General features: G+C 48.8%; 1 protein-coding gene across 1 annotated transcript in view; it reads right to left on the reverse strand.

Moving 5' to 3' along the window:
• The window catches only part of ACOXL (acyl-CoA oxidase like), a gene marked incomplete at its 3' end in the record, with an annotated part of 382,726 nt that overhangs the window by 64,289 nt on the left and 294,191 nt on the right, over window positions 1-24,246 (reverse strand). The window contains 4 exon segments of the mRNA XM_082852053.1: window positions 1,130-1,155; window positions 1,158-1,191; window positions 1,195-1,199; window positions 17,859-17,946. Coding sequence (XP_082708179.1) covers window positions 1,130-1,155; window positions 1,158-1,191; window positions 1,195-1,199; window positions 17,859-17,946 — 153 coding nt within the window.

Below are 24,246 nucleotides of genomic sequence, written 5' to 3' on the forward strand. Positions count from 1 at the left end.
TCCTGGTACACGCGGTTTCCTGACAGTACAGAACTGAAATGACGTCACGGAAATGCAGATGCCTCTAGGTCAGTCTGAGGACAGTTTCTAGGTGAAAACATGAGTCTCACCCATTGGTGGAAAAGCGTGTCTGTACTTTTATGATCTGCTGGTACCTACTGCTTTCTGCCTTCAAAGACTAAGTTTTAATTAAATGCAGGCAGGCTGCTGGACAGGCTTTTCCACACTTTTGGCTCACCTAGATGTACAACTGCAATGTAGGTTAGCCCGCACCTGTGCTCCTTCGTCATTTGGAAGGAAAGAAAACGATGGTCACCAAGAATAAAAGAAGTCTGTCTCCCACTCAAGGGCGAGGAAGCTATGACATAAGATGCCCCTTCCAGTGGCTCACAGGAACAGACTCATTTGTGAGGCTCTCCCCACGGCGACGAAAGATGTGGCAGACACAGAACGTATGGGATCCTCTGTCTTAATTAAAAAGTATGGTGAGAGTCAGAGAATTTGGCCAAGTCTCATCAATCTGCTCAGAGAATCAAGGCTCTGTCAGATAAGCTTAAATAGAACCAACTGAGCCCTTTGGAGAAGTGAACAGATTCCCCGCTAGTGGCTGACACCCACTTTCCTGTCACTTTGCTGCACTCCGAGGACGGCGGCTGTGCTCATTAACCAGCAGCCCTCCTACCCACCGATGGCAAGTTTATCCCCAAGGAGCACAAAATTCAGGGATGATAAATTTACTCTGGCTCGTAAAAGTGAACCCCTCCTCAGGGCAATAAAAATGCTGTGAGCCTTTAAGGCAATCAGCGCTTTGTGTGATAACGTACCTTTTTTTTTTTTATCTGGAGTTAATACTTATTTATTTTACATCTTTATTGGAGTATAATTGCTTCACAATGGTGTGTTAGTTTATGCTTTATAACAAAGTGAATCAGTTATACATATACATATGTTCCCATATCTCCTCCCTCTTGCATCTCCCTCCCTCCCACCCTCCCTATCCCACCCCTCCAGGCGGTCACAAAGCACCTAGCTGATCTCCCTGACAAAGCAAGAGAGAGGCATGGACATATACACACTACCAAACGTAAGGTAGATAGCTAGTGGGAAGCAGCCGCATAGCACAACGTACCTTTTTTAACAAAGCCTGGTCCTCTTTTCAGGACAGCTCCTCCCGGGCAGGGAGAACTGCTCTCAAGTAACTGGAAAGGAAGAAAGAGAAAGTGAATGGCATCCCTTTGGACCCTGTTTGGAGGAGGACATCGTGGTGATAACAGATAGAGGTGGCATGCCACAGTCTTTCCTTGGTGATAAGTTCAAGGTGGACAGAGCCCGCCCCGGGGAGGTGGGAGCAGGGCCAGCGCAGTCACTTCACCCTTGTCAGCCGGGATGATTACATCAGAGCAAACGGCCGTGACCATCAGCAAAGCTCCATCCTAAAATGATACAGACGAGCTTATTTCTAGTCACATATAGTCAGAAATGTAGTCCCAGATGTATTACAGAAAACAAAGTTATGGTTACCGGGGGCTGGGGGGGGGAGGGGAGGGGGAGGGATACATTGGGAGATTGGGATGGACATATACACACTGCTGTATGTAAAATAGATAACTAACAAGAACCTACGGTATAGCACAGGGAACTCTTCTCAATACTCTGTAATGACCTATATGGGAAGAGAATCTAAAAAAGAGTGGATATATGTATATGTATAACTGATTCACTTTGCTGTACACCTGAAACCAGCACAACATTGTAAATCATCTATACTCCAATAAAAAAATTAATTAATAAAATTTTAAAAATAAAAAATACACCGCCGGGAGGTCCTGGGTTCAGCCACCATGCAGCCTGTCCCCCATGGCCACGCTGCCTGTTCATTTCCTGTGACCACCGTCTAGAGGACTCCACCTGCCTTTGTGAATTTGGCGGTGCTACATTTTCTCTCTCAAGCCTCCATCGTGATTCCCACGGTGTTAAGTCTTCTCTGGGTATGAATGACGAGGGCCCAGTGTCGACTCAAGCAAACCCAACAAGTCCCCCAAATATTTCAAGTCGCATTTCCCCTACCATCTTTCTCCAACAGGACGGTGGAGAGAAACCAAGAAGGTCTGCAGAGAGATTAATGATCCATTTTTATTGGCCATGAAAGCTCTAGTAATATTAACTGAGACAATTTACACAAATTATACTCCCCTTCTCTATGCTGGTGGCCCAGCTCTCACTCAAGGCCCATTCGCGTGAGCACCCTTTTCAGTGTAACTAAGCACAAAACCACAACTGCGTCCCATGCATGCTGCTTTGACTGTACTGTTTCATTCTCGAAAATGCTCCCACGATTCCCTGCCACCCTCAGATTTAAATCCACTTCTTTCGACAGGCATTAAGTCTTTAGCTGAGTGACCCCGTGTAGATGAGCCTCTTATTTCCAGACTCAAAGTTGCATTCACTCTTTACCTGTCGTCACCCTTCACTGCTGTCTGCTGGACAGTCTCACCTCCTGCCTTTGAGTGCAGCATAGCTCAACCACCCATCCAACGACTCAAAGCCACTGGCCATCCCCTGGGTCCAGCCCATCTTCCACAATGGAATATTACTCAGCCATAAGAAGAATGAAATAATGCCATTTGCAGCAACATGCATGGACCTGGAGATTATCACACTAAGTGAAGTAAGTCAGACACAGAAAGAAAAATAGCATATGATATCGCTTATATGCAGAATCTTAAAAAAAATGATACAAATGAACTTATTTACAAAACGGAAGTAGACTCACAGACTTAAGAGAATGAACTTACGGTTACCGGGGGAAAGGTGGTAGGGGAAGGATAGATTGGGAGTTTGGGATTGACATGTACACACTGCTATATTTAAAATAAATAACCAACAGGGAGCTACTGTAAAAAATAACCTCCCCCCACCGCCAAAAAAAGAATCCGCACTCGGTGTTCTTTAGATAATCTTTTAGAAGGTGGCTATTTTATTTGGTAGAGGTTTCTGCTGTGACATGGCATTTTCCTCAGCACAGGCCGCGGACATCTAGACACTTTCTCCCGGCCTCCTCGGAGGGCCGCTAGATTCTCACCCTCCGCTCTCCCCGCCCTGGGGTGGCCCCCATCCATGCGTCCAGCTGCCTGTGTGCTGGACCCCACTGTGGCACCTTTACTTGCTTGCGAGACGTGGCACCCAGGAGAGCAGCTGCTCCCTGAAATTCTGTACTGATACATCTAAGCCAAACCAGTCGGGCTCCACGCCCAGGCATCCCTTTCCTGAATTTTCCCATTTCAGTGGGAGGGACTGTCACCCGCCAGCCTCCAGGCCCAAATCTTTGATTTTCCCTCCTGTCGCCATGCCTGCGGACTCTCCTTGCCCCTCAAAGGCACCCTTCCCCTTGGCACAGCTGCCGCTCTGATGCCTGCAGAACGCTTCTAACTTGCTCCCCAACCCTGAGGCCCAGCCCTCCTCTCCTGCCACCGTAGGAAGCCTGGCACTGCCCTCTGGCTTCTCGTCTCCTCCACCATCTTAGCCCCTCTGCCCTGGACAAGACGTCCTCTCCAACGGTTCCTCACCATCTTCAAACCACGGCTGGGTCCTCGGCCCACGTGACCCTCTCCCTCTCTCCTCCCAATCTGCTCAGAGAACACCTTCTGCCGGGCCCAGTGGATGGAGGGGTCAGCTGCACAGGCCTGGAGTCAGATGGACCTGACTTCACATCCTCAACGGTGCTGCCGCCACCAGCCTCCTCAGACAACAGATGAGTCACACACTGACTGAGCCTCAATTTCCTCACCAGCCACATGTGGAGAGGGTGCCGGCCTCCTGGCGTCGGTGTGAGGACTAATGCAGAGGCTGGATGGCAGTGCCCAGTGCCGGGGGGCGCGGCACCCAATTCTCTGCACCTCTAAGGAGTTTTGTCTAATTTTTCCCCATCACACTGATTCATTCCCGTTTGATGCACTGGCGTGACATGTTACATGCTGGGTTCTTCTTTTTGAGTCTTGCTTTGGTTTTTACGTGCACTTGCCGCCGTATCTCAGGAGGCAAGCTCCGGGCTCCAGAAGACAGCCTGGGTCTCAGCCTGCTTCTTCTATGCCCGTCCTGCCCAACAGGCCTCAAGTCATGACCCAGTTTTTGGAACTGGACTGGAGTGCACTTGTGGGAACACAGGACCCCACGGGTGGAGCTTCCCCTTAACCGGCCCGCTGCGTTTCATGAATCGATCACCTCTCACTCCTTTGACACAAACGATAAAAGCCAACCTTGACAACTGCAGGTCAGACAAGCAGGGCTCACCAATTCCCTGGTTGATTCCCCTTGCCTCAGAGCCAGGGTGACAGATGCTCTCGTGCCCAAGGCGGGTTTCTCCCCCACCTCCCCCTGCTCTGATTTCTACCGAGTCCTGAAAGAGGAAGGAAGGGCAGAAATGTGGCTCACAGCTCTTGGGGCCCAGGTCTGGGGCCCACTGACAACCCCAGGGGAGCAGTATCACACGGGTGACACTTCACTCTCCTCTCCCTCCTCCTGCCTCAACTTTTAAATAGGAAAATAACCCTCAAAATGAAAGCAGTTGTGGTATGTACTTTCCTCTCCCTTTGTTGCTGATTCAGGGAGCTGCCTGCCTAATGAGAAAAGAAAGGATGCTGCAGCCAGACCAGCGCCCACAAAACACGGGTCGCACTGGGGTGCGCTCTTCCTTAAGAGACTCGGGAGGGAATCATCTTCTTGATTCCACGTTTCAATTGTTGTAACTGCTCTTAAGTGTCCAGGTGCCATTTATTTCCGTAGGGGCTGCAGAGGCTCCCACCTGTCTGAGTATAGTCAAGCCCTCCTTGGTTCAGCCTGTCCACCCTGTGTGACAAAAAGATCAGCCTGACAATAGAGGAAGAACAATAGATTTTTAGGTAACATACTCGTTAGCTTTGAGGTTGGGGAGGGAGGTGAGAGGGATGCATAGAAAAAATGACCTGATTGAAGCAAAAAAACAAAACAAAAAAAAGTGGTAGTTTGGGAGAAAAAAAATTATAGGCCAGCATGAAATACATATGCCTCCCCTTCGATGAGCTGGTGGATAAATTATGTACAACAGCCAAACCCCTGCAGCCGTTTCTGAAAGGCAGATGGGATTTTGCAACACGAGGGATACCCTAAAACTCAAAGAAATGCTCGTGCCTAGGATGCTATCATGACGACGTGTTGATACAAATAATAGGGGAAAGTAAGATGAACCAAATGCACAATGCCATTGTCCTTTTTGAAATATGGCTGGTGAGACTGGGCACAATCGTTAAGTTTGCAGGCACAGCTGGCCTGGACATATTACAGAACGGGCTGTATTTCTCAGGAATCCTGTCTCAGAATATTCTTTCAGCTTTTCTCTCAATCCCTATGACAGGGCTCTGGGAACCAGGGGTCCTGCCCCAGTTATCAAGCTTTAGAGAGCCCTGCTCTGGCATTCCTCTGTCCACAGCCTTCCCCATGGGGTAATGGGGGAGCGCCTGCCTGGAGCCCACATCCCACTTCTCCAGCCCGAGTAGCTTGAGCTTCTCTCCTGGGAATGCTCTCCTCCTGGTGTGTGCACCCTGGACCCATGGGGTGGCCAAGGGGAAGCTGTTGGGAGGGGTGTAGACAGACCTTGGGTGTCTAGGCTGGAGCTGTGGATGGGAAAGAGGGAGGTGGGGAGAGGGGGATGCTTTTCCCCAGGCTGCAGAGTTCACAAAACTTCCAGGAGTCTGAGAATTCTAGATTCCCACCTGGCCTTCTGGATGAATAAAGCTACGTGTGCCACAGCGGGAGGACAGAGTATCTTTTCTTCACTGCTTTGTAATCTTGTCTGGTACCCTCACTGTGGGTCCCACACACAGTGCAGGCTCAGGCTAGAGAATAAGGGCCCGGTGAGAAAACACAGGCTCACCCAGGCCTCTTCAAAGCCAGGCCCCCCATCCATCCCTGGAAAGAGGAAACTCAGTCCCAGCTGAGCCTCCAAAATGGCAGGAAAGTGTGGCTCTCGCGCACCTACAGTGAAGATGAGGAAGCCAGCCTCCACGTTGGGGCAGCAGAAATGCGGAGGCTGACACCTGCCCCTAAACAGAAGGTTCTACTGGAGGAGTGCGAGCTGAGCACGTGCACACTGGGCACGCCAGGGTGTGGCGCTGTGCCCAGGAGCAGGGTCCTCCCTTGCTGAGGCCTCCCTGGCCCCGGAGGCGGGCGTCCCACCTGGCTGGCTTAGGCCTGCCTCTCCCTGGGAGCCCCAAGGGCCAGGCTCCCCTGATGCCCATGCACAAGGTGGAAGACTGCCGTGGCTGTCCCTCAACGGTCCCCTCTCACCTGCGAGTGACAGCCATGCTCGCGACACCCTTTGCCGGACTATCTGTCACTCCAGGCTTCTGAAGTCCCCCTCCCACCTCTTCTTCACAACATAACAGGGAAATGTTGAGAGAGAGAGAGAGGGCTGCGTCTTTGCAGAAAGAACTCCAGCTCTGTGTTCAGAATCAGCACAGCGGGAACAGGGCCTTGGCAGCCAACAGGTGTAGCAGTTCCGGCCTCCTGCCCATTGAGATGGGCTGAAAGGGCGTGGAGCCGACCCTTGGGAGCCTCTGTGCCAGGAAAGGGTCCTGGCTCCCCTCTCCCTCCACACTCCCACCCTCCCACCTGCTCTGTCCTTGTTGCTGGCCCTGCAGCGCTTGCCTGTTCCTCCCTCAGCTCACGGGACCCGTTCCAGAGAGCAGGCAGGGCACGCGGGGCATATACCACACTCCCCTCTGTGACCACGAGCATGACAGGTGCTCCGAGGTGCCTCTTCCCCAGGCACGCAGGCTCCAGTTCCCTGTAACTAAGCCTCAGTGCACTTTCTGCCTGAGTCCTGGGACCTCAGCACTTCCAAAGGATGGAGACGGGGCCCTCTGCTCCTCCAGTGCAACCCCACCTGCCAGCATCTCACTGCAGATCTGTCCTCTCACTTGCTGGCCACACTCACTGGTTTTGGGCTCCGCTCCCCACCCATCCCCACCCTGGGCCTCTGTCTCCAATGCAGCATGGCCCCTGGGCCAGGAAAATTCCCCTCAAGGGAGCCTGGGTCAGAGGGTGCCTCTCCAGCCCAGCCCCTCCACCGGCGTCCTACTGTCTACCCGGCAAAGGCCAAGCTCTGCAGTGCAGCGCTCAGCGCACCCAGCCCTCCCCCGCCCACGCTTCCAGGCTCGTCGTCTCAGTACTCTCCTGGCCTCTCCCCCAAAAGCCTCCTTCTGGTGGAAGAGGGGCACTGGCATCCCCTGGACAAGCTCTTCGCTTTTTCACCTTCACCTTTGCCCACACCGTAGCCTCCTCCTGGAATGCACTGCCACATTTCCAACTTTGGGATCCTATTCACACTTCAAGACCCAGCACCAAGGGACCCTCTGTGAAGCCACCTTGGAGTCCTGCGCCATCTGCCAACTACTGGTACCCCTCCCAGGCTCGGCGGCATCCACCTGCATGAGGGTGCGGTGTTCACATCTTATTCCTTCTCCTATTCCTAGCCCAAAGTCTCCAAGTAGGAGGCACTGCCAACTTTGTAAGCAAATAAACTACACTTCTGTCCACTCCTTTGAAATCTGTAAGAAATCTGCCCACATGGGGGGAGAGCATGGACCAGCAGAGCCTGCACTGCTAGAAGCAGGTAAAAGGCCAGTTTGGCCAGGCCCTGGGATGGGAACAGTAACAGGGTCTCACTGACGTCTGGGAAGCCTGGACCTAGTCTGAGCTGTGGGAACGAGACGCGGATAAACGGCGGCCAAGTTCTAGATGTGGGCAGTTCCTGTGAGGAGGGGGCAGCCGTGTGAGGGGCCGAGCCCTGCCTGCAGTGTCTGGACCTCGGGAGGGAGGCTGTATCCCTCTCCCCATGCCTGCAGCATCACACGCCCATTCGATCTTCCTTCCCATGAAGCTGGTTGCAAAGGAGATCCATCTGTGGTCTTCGGCTCGGGCCAGGCTTGATGTCACGAGCGGGAGCTCACTCATCACGGATTCTCTGGGAAGAGTCCTTTCAGCCCAGAGCAAGCGTGGCCATTCACTTGGGAAGCCATGAGGGCCTAGCTCAGCTGGACTCCTGTCTCTGGAACCCACAGTCTTCCCGTACGCAGGAAGCTGCCCGCCCTCAGATGCATGGGGTGTCCTCTCGCTTATTCGATGTGGTCCCTGTCTCACCTTGACCAAGGAATGCTTCCTGGGGTCTGGTCCAGACCAGGAGGCAGAGCGAGAGGCAGCCATCGGTGGTGGCCACATCGCCCGATCTTCTCCCTGGCAGACAGCCTTCCCCGTGGGAGCGTCCCAACCACTGGCAGATCCCTCGCAACTGCCGGGAAGGATGAGTCTGACAGCGACGCTCGGCTGGAGGTCACGCCCCTCCCTGCCCCTGATCCACCAAGAGAGCAGGAGTTGACGGAGTTTGGAAAACCAAGAGCTGTGGACTCCAGGAGGGTCATGGACAGGACAGCCGTGAGCCACTGCCCAGGGCCTGGCACCCACTCCGATGTTCCATTTTGAGGGGTTCTCCTCTCAATTTAACATGATGCTTCTGCTCAGGACTGGGGTGTCTCTGTGGCTCCCAGTCCTCTCTGCCTTTCCCCTGTCTCAGCGTCTCACTTACATGCTCCAGGCCCCGCTCGTGCCCCAGGTCAAGTGCAATCTCATCCCGTCCGGTCACCCGGTGCGAGAGCCACCCCCTCCCTCGTCAGCCTCCGCGTTCCCTCCTACCTCACCCTTCACGTCTGATCACTCTCAAGGTCCCATAGATTCCTTCCCTGTAACATCTCCGGAACCCCACCCTCGGCCCCAGTCCTGCCGCCATCGCTTCTGAGTTCGTTTCCGCCCAGCTTCCTCCTGGACAGCCTCGCCCAGCCTCCCTGGTCACGATTCCCCTCCGCACCACAGATAGAGGCCTCTCCCTAACGCCCCAAGCAGGCCATGCCTCCCCCTGCTCTCAATCTCTCCCAGACCCCCACTGATTGTGGAGGTGGATAGTGAAAGCTCCCACACGTGGCCCACACGGACCCTGCGGGACCCCGACTCCCACCCTCTACGTTTGCCCTGCATCCTGGACGCACCACACCACAAGCGCTTTCCCAAGTCACCCGTGCATTTCATGCCTCCCATTTTGCCCTTCCTTCTGCTTGTGATGCGCTTGCCACCTACATACTAAAGGTAAATCTTGCCCATCCACCAAAAATCAAGGTCTCGGGGCTTCCCTGGTGGCACAGTGGTTAAGAATCCACCTGCCAATGCAGGGGACATGGGTTCGAGCCCTGGTCCGGGAAGATCCCACATGCCGCGGAGCAACTAAGCCCGTGCGCCACAACTACTGAGCCCAAGTGCTACAACTACTGAAGCCCGTGCACCTAGAGCCCATGCTTTGCAACAGGAGAAGTCACCGTGATGAGAAGCCTGCGCACCGCAACCAACAGTAGCCTGCGCTCGCCACAAGTAGAGAAAGCCCACGTGCAGCAATGAAGACCCAGTGCAGCCAAAAGTAAATAAATTTTTTTAAGTATATCTAAAAATATCAAGGTCTCAAACACTGATCGCCTCACCTGGGACTTTGTGGGGAGCCACATGAACCCCACACACTGGACGACGTCTCTCCCATGTTCTCCCAGTGCACCAAGTCTGGGGTAACTCTCATCCCAGCTCCTTGAGAGCAGGGGCCTTTCTTACTGGATATTCTATCCCCAGCACTTAACACACCTCCTGGCACACAGCAGGCCTTCAGCAGAACTTGTTGGCTGAGGATGGGTGGATAAAGGCGTGAACAAACAGTGTTCTCCAACAGTGTTGTTTCTGAAGGACAGCTGAGTAGACGCTGGACTCGGCTGGGGCCGGCCAGATTTGTTCTTCATGGGGAATTGGAGTTTGAGAGACAGAGCAAGTCTCAACGTCCCCAGGACATCCTGCCATTTTGGTCCCAGAGTCCAAGGCACTGCCTTAATCCCATTTCTTAAGACCAACACGGTTTGCATGTTCCTTGCAAGAGGGAAGACCAGAGCAGACCAAGGTCAACTGCTCGCAGCTGCAGCTGGTCCCGTGCAGCTGTGGCTGGACGCAACTCTGGTGCTTGGGATGGAATCTGAGTGCCTCCTTAGTGTCGTTGCAAAAACCTTTGTAACAATGATCAGAACAACTCAACCGCGTGTCCACGGCCTGGAACGGGTTTGCATACAATTTACTCTGTCTTAAACTTCTCAGGAATTAAGAACTATAACATATGCACAAGGCAAGGAATTGCATCAAGAAACTGTATTACATATTTAAAAATAGCTATTTTGAACATTTGAAAAAGCCATTTTCTCTGCCATGTTATGTCTTCTTGGCTAACTTACTCTTGGTTTCTGCACTTTTATCCTCCAGATCTCAGGAAGAAGAGGTTTGATGCCATCTGGACTATAAGTCCTTTTGGCTGCCCTCTTGGACACAGAACCATTTTCACCTATAATTACAGAAATCTGTAGGAATGTATTTTATTTTCTAAGCTGCCAATTAAGAGAGAATTTCTGAGTCATTTTTTAGGAAAAAGAATCCCAATAGATAGCTTCAACCATCACTATTTACACTGATGTTACATAAAATTTCCCCATTGAGGGTTCAACATGCACTTTGATGGACCAGATCAGGGGTCCTGAGTCAGTTAGGGGAGGTGAGATGCTGATGAAAACCTCACTTTTAGTTACCTGGTGGTCCTTTCCCCATGTAAAGCGGCATTTTATGCCGCTTTGAGCATGTGTCAAAACTTGTTGAATGATTATATCTCAAAGGATTGAATGCTCTTTTTTTTTCTTGTCAGTTCTCACGTTTCTGAGTAAAAGCCATCATGTTCAAGTTAACAGAGCATTATGTTTTCTCTGCGAACAAATTCCCATAATTCATAAACAAAGAGAAAGGTAAATTCATGAAGAGGAGACACAGCACTATTTTTCCACGTGACATTTGGGATCTAGGTTAAAAATGAGGCTTTTGTCTCTGGTGATTTGTCAAACTCCAGATTTCATAAAAGATAAAGATGCACTGAAGAAGGAACACATCATCTTAATGCTTCATTTTGACACTTTGGGTCTCTAAAAAGCATGTATTTTGAAGCTCTCCCCTCCGGAAACTCAATCGTGTCCATGGTTTACACAGTGAATTCTTGTTTTTCAAGCATACTTAAGTGAGAACAGGCCAGGAGACACCTTGAAGGAAAATGGTCACATTTGAAACATACAGATTATTTATAGACAGAAAACTCAAAGAACTGAAAGAAAATCTGGTTGTCAACAGACAGTTGCTTTCTCTATGTTTTCTCTGTAGCTCATTTTGGGTTTTGTGTGGGTGGCTCATGTGAACGCAAAGGTTATTTGCTAAATGTTTTGTGAGATTAGAACATGTTGTCCTTTAAAACCTAAATGCAAGTTTATGTTTACTGCAAATATGTTCAACTTTAGAATATGGGATATGGGATCTTTTTTTAATATAGAAAATCATACCTAGAATTGCTATGATAAAACAAGATTTCCTATGCTTCTAGTTTTCATTCACAGTTTAGAAGGTCTTATTCTTAATCGTATTCCTAGCAGAAATCTCACAATACAGAGAGTTATGCAGTGCAAGTTTTTGCTTTTTCACCTTTTGGGTTAATTTCACCTGCCAACTTGAACACTGATTAGCCTTATTTTGAAAATACTTAGGTACCAGGAGCTGGAAAGTCAGTGTGGACTATAGTTCAGGTCTTTGCAATTTATCATATAAGGTACATTTTTCGATCACACAGTGTACAAAGGAGCAAAAAAAAAAAAAAAAAACAACCCTTTTTTTTTCTTTAAAGGCGAGGACGGTTTATTTTTCTTGCCTCTTTAGCAATGCTCAGCTACCAGACTCAGGTCCAACAAGCACTTATGAGCCCCACCAAGTGGGCAGATGGCAGCAGTCTGCTGGATTTGAATCCCCCTTCTGCTGTGTGGCCCTGGGCAACTTATGTAGCGTCTTTGTGCCTCAGCTTCCTCGGAAGGAAACTGGGTAGATGGTGGTCCCTCCCTCATTGCCCTGGTGGGGGATTAATGAGCGCTCATTAATCTCACACAAAGCCTGTGAGATAGAAAAGATAAGAAGCATGATTCAGAGACAAAGGCGGTGAGAAGAACGAAAAGCAGCACAGGCCAACTTTAACCCAGGAAAGTATGTGTTCAATAAAATACAGAGAAAACTCCCCCCACCCCGAAAGTTCAAGAACACTAGAATGCCCATTCTTCGGCATTCATCTGCAGGAAGGAAAGCCCTTGGGGAGTTGAGGGTGGGAGGACTTTTCTCAAAATCTGATGCTAAAAAGCCTTGGGGTCAGCCAGCCCTGGGGCGGAGTCCCGGCTCCACAACTTAGATCTGTGTGATCCGAGGTGACTGTTCACCCCTGAGCTGAGTTTCCTCAAGGGCTCTGTGAGGCTGTTGTAGAGACTGAAGAAGTGACAGGGTCCAGGCGCTCAGCACGGCCCTGGCGCAGAGGAAGCACCGAATAGGTGGAGACAGAGGCCATCAGTCCAGTCGGCCAACATCCCGGGGCCCGGAAGGTAAGTGACATTTATTAGGGCCTGGGTACAAGTACTGCAGCTAAATTCTGTCCCTCATGGGCCTCCGCAAAACAAACATCCTCCAGGAGTCTGACCCGGCTTTTTCCTCGTCTCCCTCTTCCGAGTGCGACAGAATCTTCAAGGTCATCTGTCATAAAACTGTCTCATAAGTTGTCACCTCCAGCAAAGAAGAGTGAGTTATCAGAGCTCTCTCGGGACCTCCTAGGTGACACACTCCCAGGGGCTGGGCTTAGCAGGGTCCCCAGGGGCTCTGACGAGGGTCGTGTGACAGCACTTCTTGAGAAGGTAGCACTTTTGGGGTCTTCAGGTCTGGCTGACACAGACCTCAAGTGCACCTACGTGGCCTGGGGCTTCAGGGAAGGAAACCCCGCGTTATGAAGAAGGGAGCAGTCTGCGTGATGCCGCAGAAGAGATCTCCCCCCCTCACTGGAGCCCGGGAGCCACGCTCCCTCACGCCTGCTCTCCCAGGACGGGGAAGGCTCGGAATGTGGTCCCAAGTTGGGCGTCGGCATTTTAGAACTTTCTCTCTTCCTGTGTCTATTTGATGAGGCACAGAATTTAAATCCGATGTGGCAAAGCTGCGCGCTCTGTGCAGGGCTTCCGGGCTCCGATGCTCAGGTTCGGCTAAACAAATTCTTCTTTTTAAGAGCCATCACGTATGTGAGCAGGGCACCCCCTACTCCAAACAGTCTCCACTCAGGTGCCTCCACTCTCTTCCTCTCTCCCTCCTAATATTGTGCCGGTTCTCATGTTCTCTTCTCCCCACGTGTTGTCACCTCCTGGGTTCCCAGAGGGAGCCTCTCTATTGTCCCAGACTCTGGCATTAGGGACCCAGAGAGTCCCACAGAGTGTGCAGGACATCCACGGGGGCCTCTCCCGGCCACCGCACCCTCTGACATGGACCCATCAACTCCCAGTTGCCCCCTTTGCTCTCAGGAACAATGGGTCTGAGACGTGTCCCCCCATGTGAGGACAGAGAAAATGAGGCCAGAAACGGTACTTCTCTTCTCCATTGTCGGAGCCTCCAAGATGCTGGTCTGTTGGGATCTAGTAGCAAATCGTACCTGCCCACCCTCGGCTCTCCAGATCCCCTCGCCTGCTTCCACCACCCATATGTTTAATGAGTGCCAGACAAAGAGGAAGGTCAGCAGCGCGGCAGGGGTACCCCAGCTCCTCCCTCCATCAGAGGGAGCCCTCAGGGCTCGCTGGGACTGCTCTCAAACTCCTGGGCCCAGCAGAGGATGCTGATGGGAGAGGAAGGCACACAGGCTGTCACAGCCAAGGGAGCACCTGTGGTACTCACCCTGCTCCCCCACCTGCCAGACCTCCATCTCCAGAGGTCACAGCAGAATGTGGCAGAAACCGTTATCCAAAGAACGAGATGTGCTGACTTTTCACTTTTAGTTCCACCCCAGAGGTCACGTTTGCCCTTCAAGCTGGGAGGACTCAGGGTTTGGAGGGACTTCTGTAGTTAAGTGTAAGGGGATGACAAGTTCCTAAACTCACGCTGGACTTTGGGATGAAGTCGTGGCATTTTATTTTTCTGCGCTTGCATGTAAAGCAACGTGCATTCAAGGAGGTGATAAGTGTATTCCCGTAATTTCCTGGAAGATGAACGCCAAAGCTAAAGCTAAATCAAGGTGAATGTAATTTGCATAAAGAAGAGCCACATTAACAATGGGGAGGAAAATGCTGATCCCATGAATACTGGAAAAAGGACTCACGGATAAAATGCAGAAATGACGCTTTAATAACGCACGTGATCACATTTTTATTAACAAAGGACGTCTTGTTTGGAAGCAAATATATCCTTGAGACGAGTCCGAAATTGGTCCTCCGATAGGCAGAAATCCACACTACTTATATATTCTAATTATAGCTACAACCTGCGCTTAATGCAAACATTCTAAACTCTTAGTCACTTTATTAAGAACCAGAAAAGGGACTTCCTGAAGCATAATGAGGGCTACTCACAAGCTCTGAGAAAGAAAACGAAGAGATAATTCTGCATAGAGCTGGAGAATGCCGGATGTAATTTATTTAATAAAAGTGCTTCGTGTCTCTTTTTTGGTTTAGGAATTGGTACACCCTTAGGGGTTCAGACAGTACCGTGCTTCAGCACTGCTATTTCTAGGGCAAGATAAAAATGTGTACCAGAGGAAAGGAATCATCTATCATCGTAATGGTTACATCCCACTTTAGAAACCACTAGAGACTGCTTAACATTTTTATTTCCAACACGGTTTTCCTGAGTCTTCAGGTGACAAATGGAAACTGATGCCAGAAGGCTTTCTTGCCGTTTGTTCCTTATAAAAATGGCTAGATGTGGAGCTCATTTTCATCTGGGGTGACGCTCAGGTCTGTGCTTTCGCAGCCTGATCCTTCCCTTCCCGCTCTGTGTGATTCCTTCAAAAGTCTCCGAAGGCAACATCTGGGTCCAGTCAAAGAAGACAGATGGGCTCCTTCTACCTCCTCTCCCGGCCCCTGGAGACCTCTTCCCGGGGCAGGGGCAGGGTTGGGGGTGGGGGTGGGGGTGCGTTCTATTTGAATGTAATGACAGGCTGACTAAATTTTTCCTGGGTAGTGTGTTCAGGGCATTCCTGTCATTAGAACCCATTCTGTATCCTTACAGACCTCCTCATTATGGATGGATTTCTCTATTTCAAAACATTCCTAGGATTTCTAGATGCTGTCATTGAGTCCTATTACTTTTCTTGTTATTCTTATGATTTTTCTTCTGTGACTTTCTACGGCCAGATCCTCTTCGTCTGTCGTGGAACTGGAGGCCAGTTTCCTAGAAATCATCACTCTTGCTTACCGTGGTTATTAACCAATAAAAGATTCACAATTAATCTGGATTTCCTTGGTGCTGTGGTAACATCAAATCCTTGACATTTCTTCCTGGTGTTAAGACTTCATACATTGGAACCTAACCCGTTTAATTGTTCTCTGTTTCTTCCTCTTAAGAAAAAGGATCTAAATGTTCCACTTTGGTTATGGGAACTAAGGTCTTTGTAGATTAGTAATTAACAGTAAGAAAAAAAGTTTTATTGAACACTAACCATGGGTCAGGTGCTAAGGTAAGGGCATTCAAGTATCTTCTCAATGCCCCTCCCCGAGGTAAATATCACATTATCTACATTTTGTAAATGAAGGTGAGAGCTGGAGTCCACAGGGTTCATCCTTGGGTCCCGGGAAGGGCAAGATCTGGTGAGTACACGGGATCCCAGAGGGAGAAGCCCAGGAGCTGGGGCCACAGCACCCCGGAGAACTGAGCCATAAGGTACGCAAAGCGGAGGAGAAGGCCTGGGACGTACTCGCCTTCCATAAGCGTGTCTTGAGCGTTATTCCATATCCCGGATAAGTTTCAGCCTGATCAACACATCTGGAAAAATAACCCACTGACAGAAGAGGGCTGGTTTACCTAAATTTCCTAGGGGTGAGGTAGGTGCTGAGAGCACCAAGCCAGTCCAGGAAGCAAGCCCCCATGGGCTCCGGAATCCGCGGCAGGCAGGCCAGCATGGAGCTCAATCCCGCTCCCTCGCCCCGAAGAGCTGTCCAGATGGTCCAGCCTCGGCACCTTCTGACGATAACCGAATCCCACGTGGAGCTGTCCCCACAGCGAGGATGGAGCACGCGCGGGGGCTCAGCAGCTGGGTTTGGGTTTGTGATGCGTGAACTGGCATTCTGGTTTCTGTATCTGTCCCGTCTGAGTTTGATTAAGGAGCGTCAATTCCCCGGAGCCTCATATACGGTGGGTGTACAGGCAGATGAAAACTCCTGAATCTGCAAACCAGGGAACCCAATCCTGTACCTTACTGACCCACAGGGGAGGGAATGTTTTGCCCTTTCCTTTACCTTCTCGGACCCTCTGCTTCCTCCTCCTTCCTCTGCCCCAGGGAGCAGAAGGTAGAAATCAGAGTCTGGGGTGTCTGCGAGGCCATCGTTATCACAGGGTGTGGTCACTGTGTTTAAAGGCTGGCCCTGGGGATGGTGCTCCTGGCGGCCTCCCGGACCCCGTGAAGAGCCTGTGCTCTTGGAAAGTTCACCTGAGCACGTGCACACTCACCTGAGCATCCTCATTCCGGTCCTTACTCTTGAGCCGTATGCCATGAGGCTCACCAGGGTCCCAAGCACTGGACTGCACTCAGAGGGAGGGGAGAGGCCTGGCTCCGTCTATACCGAAACTACTCACTCCAATCCAGCTCTTGTCGGCTCTGAGCGAGGGTCCTGGGCACCCCCACAGCCATTAATAACGTGGCACTTTGCTCCTCCTGAGCTGCCTGCTGCCCAGCTTGGGGGCTGGGCAGGAGGCAGGCAGTCCTGGATTGATGTCTTGACTCTTAGCAGAGCCCATCAAGGAATTCCAGCCCTGAGACAGTGCCCAGGGATGCGACAGGACCAGCAGCCTGACCCTGGAGCTGAGGTGGTGACCAAAACCTGGTCCTGCCTTCTGGGAGCTGGCAGTGCCCCTGGTGTGATGTAAAACTCCACACGGCAAAAACGCAGAGAGCGCCTTCCTCTTATCACACTTCCCCCCCATGGAGAAGGGCATAGGGATGAATAAACAAATGTCTCTTGAGGTTAGGCAATAATTTCAAGAATAATTTGCCGTATCTTCGCGGATCTCACTCTGTTTTCAGTGTTTCATCTTACTGCACGTGATTTTGCTGTTCTGAGGCCAAGATGAACATTCACACTCCCTCACCCTCAGCACGCTGGCGCTTTGGACTGGATTCCTCTTTGCTTCGAGGCGGAGGGTGCTGTCTGGTGTGGTGTCCCCGGCCCCTAGCCACTAGCAACCCCTGCTCAAATGCAACAACCAAAAATGTCTCTAACTGTCACCAAACGTCCCCTGGAGGGTGCGATCCCCTCTGGTTGAGAACCCATAGCTTTAAAAGGTGGTACTAGTCCTTGCTAGTTTGGGGGTTAGGTTTGAGCAGTTTCGGTACTTGAACTTCTTCAGGCAGTGATCCCGTTAAAACACCCTCACTTTGCCCACCCCCGTCCCGTTTGTTTATTTGGGAATGACAGTCACCATTGGGCAGAGGGGCACTGCTGAGGGGCCAACATTTAGCTGGCTGGCTCCTGGCGAGTTTAACATTAGGTTTTGTGGGTGTCATTTGGTCCGTGTTCCTAGCACGTGGGGCGTTATTTGGGGACCCTAAATTCAACACAAGGGCTCAGACCAGAGTGGGGACTGTCCTTTCTCTGCAGAGTCGGAGTCCCAGATAACCCGGAAGTCACTCAATCCCAAATATTTGACAAGAGCCCACTGACCTCTGTGAATGTGTGCCAGAGACAGGCAGGTGACGTGGTGAAGACATGAGTTCCAGGCACTGGAAAAGTGCTCGTTCTCGCTCGTCACCTGCCAAACTGACAGCAGAAAAATCACCGCTGACGATATTCTGAGAGAATCGAACTTCCTAGCAAGGCAGATGGTAGACAGTGCACATTTCCGTACAGCCAGTAAGCGGACCTACTGTAGGCTGGCCCGTCACCCCCAAAAGCTATTCGTTAGATGGAGAAATGCCAGAAACATACTGTGAGTCCAGTTTACGTGTTTCTATTAATTCCTCACACATACCAAGCGTGGCCACCACCAGTTGCCAATTCTTGAGCTCTGACAGGCGTCGAAGAAACAATTCGAAGGCGAGGGACACAGAACGTGAGACGGTTTTTATTCAGGTCCCTCCACGCCTGGACAACTCTAAATACCAGAACGAACTACTTAAACCTAATCTGCAACAGAACCTACCCGCCTTCCCTTCCCCCTCCCCGCCTTGTACTCAGGTACTGCCACATGTTTTCAAATTCTTTCTTTTCTTTTTTCTCTTCTTTTTCTTTTTTCTTAAAATTCTGCTTAAAAGCTTTTGCTTGAAATTCATTTCCTGACAGTTCTGGAGGCTGGAAGTCCAGTATCAGGGTACCAGCACAGTCAGGTTCTGGTGAGACTCTTCCTGGCTTGCAGAAGGCTGCCTTTTTTCTATTTTCACATGGCAGAGCGAGAGTGGTCTCTTTCTCTTTTTATAAGGAAACTCAGCCCATCATGAAGTTCCCACCCTCATGACCTAATCTAACCCTAATGACCTCTCAAAGGCCCCATCTCCAGATGCCATCACATTGGGAATGAGGGCTTCAACACATGAATTTGGGGGCGGGGACACAGTCGTTCAGTCCATAACAACATTCCTTTTGATTTTCATTAAGAAATGTATGTACAGATTCTTAGAGGAATCTTGTAATTGAAAGACCATGGACTTTGGGGCTTGAGAGATAAAAGTTGAAACCATAGCCCCATTACTATCCACCTTTGTGGTTAGGACAAATTATTTCACTTCTGAGCCATTAAAAATGTTTTTTTTTTTTAAATTTAGATATAACTGACAATAGCAGTATGTTAGTTTCAGGTGTACAACATAATGATTCAATATTTGCGTATATTGCAAAATGATCGCCACCATAAGTCTAGTTCACATCCGTTCACCATAGTTACAAACATTTTTTTTTCTTGTGATGAAAGCCCAGGGACTGTAGTTAATAATATAACTGCTTGTATATTTGAAAGTTGCTAAGAGAGTAGATCTTACAAATTCTCATCAGATTGTTTCTTGAATGTCTGTCACATCTGCAGCATTGGCATTTGGTAGTGGCCGTATTTGACACGTGTGGGGGACGAGCATCAAGGTGGAAATCAGACTCACAGGACATTTATGTCATTTATTCACCTAATGAGTAGCTTTTTTCAGCTCTACTCTGGGTAAGATGGTCTTTCAGTGACTCTAATGAAGGAAGTTGTTTGCTTTATTTTGTTTTTTAATCAGAGGGAAGTGAAGAAATATAACTGGAATAAAATAAGAATGAAGAAAATACACAGAAAAGAGAAAAAGGTGTCGAATCACGAAGCCGGCAGTCACAGTCATTTCGGGAAGGCGGATTCTTATCTGACCAGAGCAGGGTGTGAAATTTGGCACTCTGACTTTTTTTGTTTCTTCTTGCCTTTGTTTTTCCCCAGGGAGAAGGGCAGTGGCACCCTGCAGTTAGCGCCGAGTCTACACTTGGAGGCTGAACCAGAGTTTGATCTTCTGGTCTGCTCGCTTTGACCACTTGATCATGGGATGGAATGTGCCCCATACACCTGTCAAAGGCCTCCCTGCCTAGGGTGGGGGACAGCACCCTCCCCCTCGAAGCAAACTGAACGGCTTGGTATTTAAACTTTCAGCAATTCTCTCTGCTCAAAGAAATAACACTCAAGTAGAAAGTTAGGCTGTCTGTATCTGCTTCCCATTTGCTTCCAACTCATACCCCGAGTCCTCTGGTTGGAAGGTCACCTGCCTTCCCCAGCTCCCCAGTTCTTCCAGGGCCTGGAGGACGGACTCCTTTGTAAAAATCCTCCTGTAACAGAGAGCTTTGTGCTCCAGTGGAAAAACTGGCAGCACAGAAAGCCTCTACCCATGTATAATTTAGCATGATTACCTGGGGCGGCAGGCACAGCTCAGAGGACCGTGTCACATGTGCCTCGGGGTCCCCACCACAACTGGGGCATCTCATGACAGTGGAGGGAGAGGATAATGTCTGTCTTGCTCCCTGCATTGGTGTCACAATTACAACTGAAAAGACACAGTGGAGATAGGCGATTCTCAAAGGAACAGCCCACAGAACATCTCTGGCAGAGGTGAGAACAACAGCTGGCCAAACACACCATGGTGTGTCTCTCCCATCACACTGCAGAGGAAAATACCCGGAAATCCATGCTGAAGCCCAGTGGACAGGCCCCCCTAAACGTGGATCAGCTGCCCTCCACCACTGCATGGGAAGGAGAGAGGAAGGATCAACTATAATGTGGAGGTGTCCAGGTAGAATTGCGGACACTTTTAGATGTTTTTTAAGTCAACGTGTAAAGTAAGTTTTCACGGGACTGATCAAGAGAAAAGCAGGGACAGAGAACTGGCCGGACCACGTGGAACCCTGCTTGAAGAAGGGACATCACATGGGAAAAGCTTGCAGAGGGACTTTTGCAAAACTGGCTGTGGCTTAACCCCTCCAACAGGATGAGGCAGAAGTAAAAAGCAAGTTCAAGTTAAGGGGAAAGGCCCCTTGAAGGCCTGCCAACCAGCTCCTGGGTGCTTTTCCTTACATGTCAACATCACTGTACTGCTGCAGGACCCACTCGAGAAGGCTCAGTGTAACTTCATCCTTGCTGGCAAGTGGCCCCTGGCACTGGCCACTTCCCAGATAGAAAGCCTGGCACGACTCACCCCCCACTGGACAGCACCCAGGACTTGGAATGTGTCGACAGGAAGGCAACTTTACGAGGGCAGATGCCCAGGAAAGCAATCGACTGAGAAGCCTCTGGTCCCTTGAGTTAGTTGATTGGCAGGAAGCCGACTGAGGGCTGCACAGTGGTCCACAGGCCTAGGCAGGGTGGCCTTTGAGAGGTGTGTGGGGCACACTCCATCCCATGATCAACTGGTCAAAGCGAGCAGACCAGAAGATCAAACTCTGGTTCAGCCTCCAAGTGTAGACTCAGTGCTAACTACAGAGTGTCACTGTCCGCAATTGTAACCCCACTGACAATTGCCTTTGCAATGCACAGAAAGTTTAAATTTACTTATTGCACAAAAACATTGTAAAAAACAGAAATCAAATATCTAGCCCTGCAACGTTACAAAATCTTAACATGAGGTTTTTGGAGAAAGGATTTTAAAAATGACATGGTTGTTGTTTACTTCAAGTGGTAGAGCTGCTCCTGAAAACTTGTGTGTAAATTAGCCTTGTGCAAAACAAACCCTTCTTAAAACGCACCAGGTAACAGACACTGTTTTAAGCCCCTTATGTGCATTTGTTCATTTAGCTTTCAGAAGCCCTGCAGGTAAGCATTAATGATATCTTTTATTATCTTCATTTTGCAGGTGGAAAACTGTGACACAGATAGGTTGAGGAACTTGCCCAAGGCTGCAGAGCTGGGTTTGGACTGGGTACCCAGCTTTCTGAGCCCACGTTCCTAATCACAGGGTACACTGCCTCCCAATGGACTCATGGGGAGTTAGTTCCCTGGCCAACACCTGTCCTTCCCAAATACACAGTTTATAAAGATGTATTGTCACACCTGGTCAGGTTTGGTGTGAACCACACCCCACACTTAAAGTCTCTAAGGGGAATAAATGCTTGTTTCCTAATAAGTCATCATACAGCTAAGACAGAGCTGAACTCATAAAGAAACCCCTGCTGCCTTATCTTTGGTGGATGCCCATATCCATTCCCCCTTTTTCTTTCCTAGAAACACCCCAAATAGCTTTGGGTAGCAATATACCCAGTTAAAAACACTTAACTCCCTACAGAGGATCTACAAAAAAGCCTCAGCTAACGTCATATTTAATAGCCAAAGACTGAGTGCTTTCCCCCTAAGATCAGGAAGAAGATGAGGCTGTCCATTATCTCCACTTCTAATCAACATTGTACTGGGGGTCCTGGCCACAGCAATAAAGCAAGAAAAAGAAATTAAAGGCCTAGAATTTGGAAATGAGTAAGTAAGACAGTCTTCATACAAAAAGACATGATATTTTATGTAGAAAATCCTAAGGAATATATAATAAAGCTACCAGGACTAATAAGCCAATTAAGCAAAATCACGAGATACAAGACTCTGACATACAAAAGTCAATTGTATTTCTGTATTCTAGAAATGAACAATGGGAACTTGAAATTTCAATGCTGTTGCAGTAACATCAAACATATGACATATTTACGGACACCTTTTACAAAGTACTTGCAATATCTGTACATGAAAACTGAAAAAAATGTTGCAGAAGGAAATTTAAAAGGAGCACCTAAACAAAGGGAGAGATATATGGTGCTTGTGGGTCAGAGGACTCCATATTGCTAAGACATCATTTCTTCTCACCTTGATCTACAGATTCAACACAATGCCAATCAAAATCCCAGCAGAGGGCTTCCCTGGTGGCGCAGTGGTTGAGAGTCCGCCTGCCAATGCAGGGGACACGGGTTCGTGCCCCGGTCCAGGAAGATCACACATGCCACGGAGCGGCTGGGCCCGTGAGCCATGGCCGCTGAGCCTGCATGTCCGGAGCCTGTGCTCCGCAACGGGAGAGGCCACAACAGTGAGAGGCCCGCGTACCGCAAAAAAAAAAAAAAAAAAAAAAAAAATGCCAGCAGATATTTTTGTAGAAATTGAGAAACTGATTGTAAAACATATGGAAATACAGAGGACTTGGAATAGTCAAAACAATTCTGAGGGAAAAAAAAAAAAGGTGGACGATTCAATAACTGATTTCAACACTTGCTATAATGCGACAGTAAACACAACAGTATGGTATTGGGATAAGAATTAAATGTAGATGAATGGAAAAAAGTAGAGAGTCCAGAAATAGAGCCACACATGCATGGTCAACTGATTTTCAGCAAAGTCACCAAGGTAATTGAATGGGGAAAAAACAGTCTTTTCACCAAATGGTGCTAGAACAACTGAATAGCCACATGCAAAAACAAACAAACAAATGAATCCCACCCTTACTTCACACCATATACAAAAGCTAACTCCAAGTGGATCATGAACCTAAATGTAAGAGATAAATCTACAAAACTTCTGGAAGAAACTATGTGAGAAAATTCTAGTGATGTTGGGTTAGCTGAAGATTTCGTGATACAGGACACAAAAAGGTTGAATTTCACCAAAATTAAAATTCTGCTCTTTTTGACACTGTTAAGAAAATGAAACCATGGGTAATGGATTAAGAGAAAATATTTGTGAATCACATATATAATAAAGGGCTTCCATACAGAATTTATAAAGACAACTTACAATTCAATAGTAAGAAAACAAAATCCAGTTAAACAAACAGGCGAGAAATTTGAAGACACTTCACCAAACAATACAAACGAATGGCAAATAAACACATGAAAAAGATTTGAGAAATGCAAATCAAGACCACAATGAAATACCACTCTACACCCACTGGAATGGCTAAAATGAGTAAGACAGGCTATGTTAAATACTGAGGATGCAGGGCAACTAGAAGTTATTGCTGTTGGGAATGCAAGTGGTTCAGCCGCTTTGGAAGGCAGCTTGGCAGTCTCTTATAGAGTTAAACATATACCTACTATGAACCCAGCCATTCCACTCCTAGATATTTACAAAAGATAAATAAAAACATATGTCCATACAAAGACTTGCACGAGAATGTTCACAGAAGCTTTGTTCATACTAGCAAAACTGGAATCAATCCACATACCCACCAACTGGTTAACGGATAAACAAATTGTAGTGCATCTGTACCAAGGAACAGTACCCCACATTAAAAAGGAACACCCAACGACTTGGATGGATCTCAAAAGCATTTTGTTAAGTGACAGAAGCCAGATATAAGAGACTATGCACTATGCTATTCCATTTATATTATATTATAAAAAAGGCAAACCTACAGCAAAAGAAAAATCAATGTTTTCCAGGAGTCAGAGTCAGGGGAAGGGATGAGACGAAAAGGGGCACAAAGAAATGTTTTTGGGGTGATGGAAATGTTCTATTGTGGTGGTGATTATAGGACCATATGCATTCATCAAAGCTCACTGATAAAACACTTGAAATTGGTGAATTTTAATATATAAAAATCATATATATTATTTTACAATATATATGTTTATAATTATA

This window comes from Leucopleurus acutus (assembly GCF_964270905.1).
Source record: "Leucopleurus acutus genome assembly, chromosome: 12".
Taxonomy (NCBI): Eukaryota; Metazoa; Chordata; class Mammalia; order Artiodactyla; family Delphinidae; genus Leucopleurus; species Leucopleurus acutus.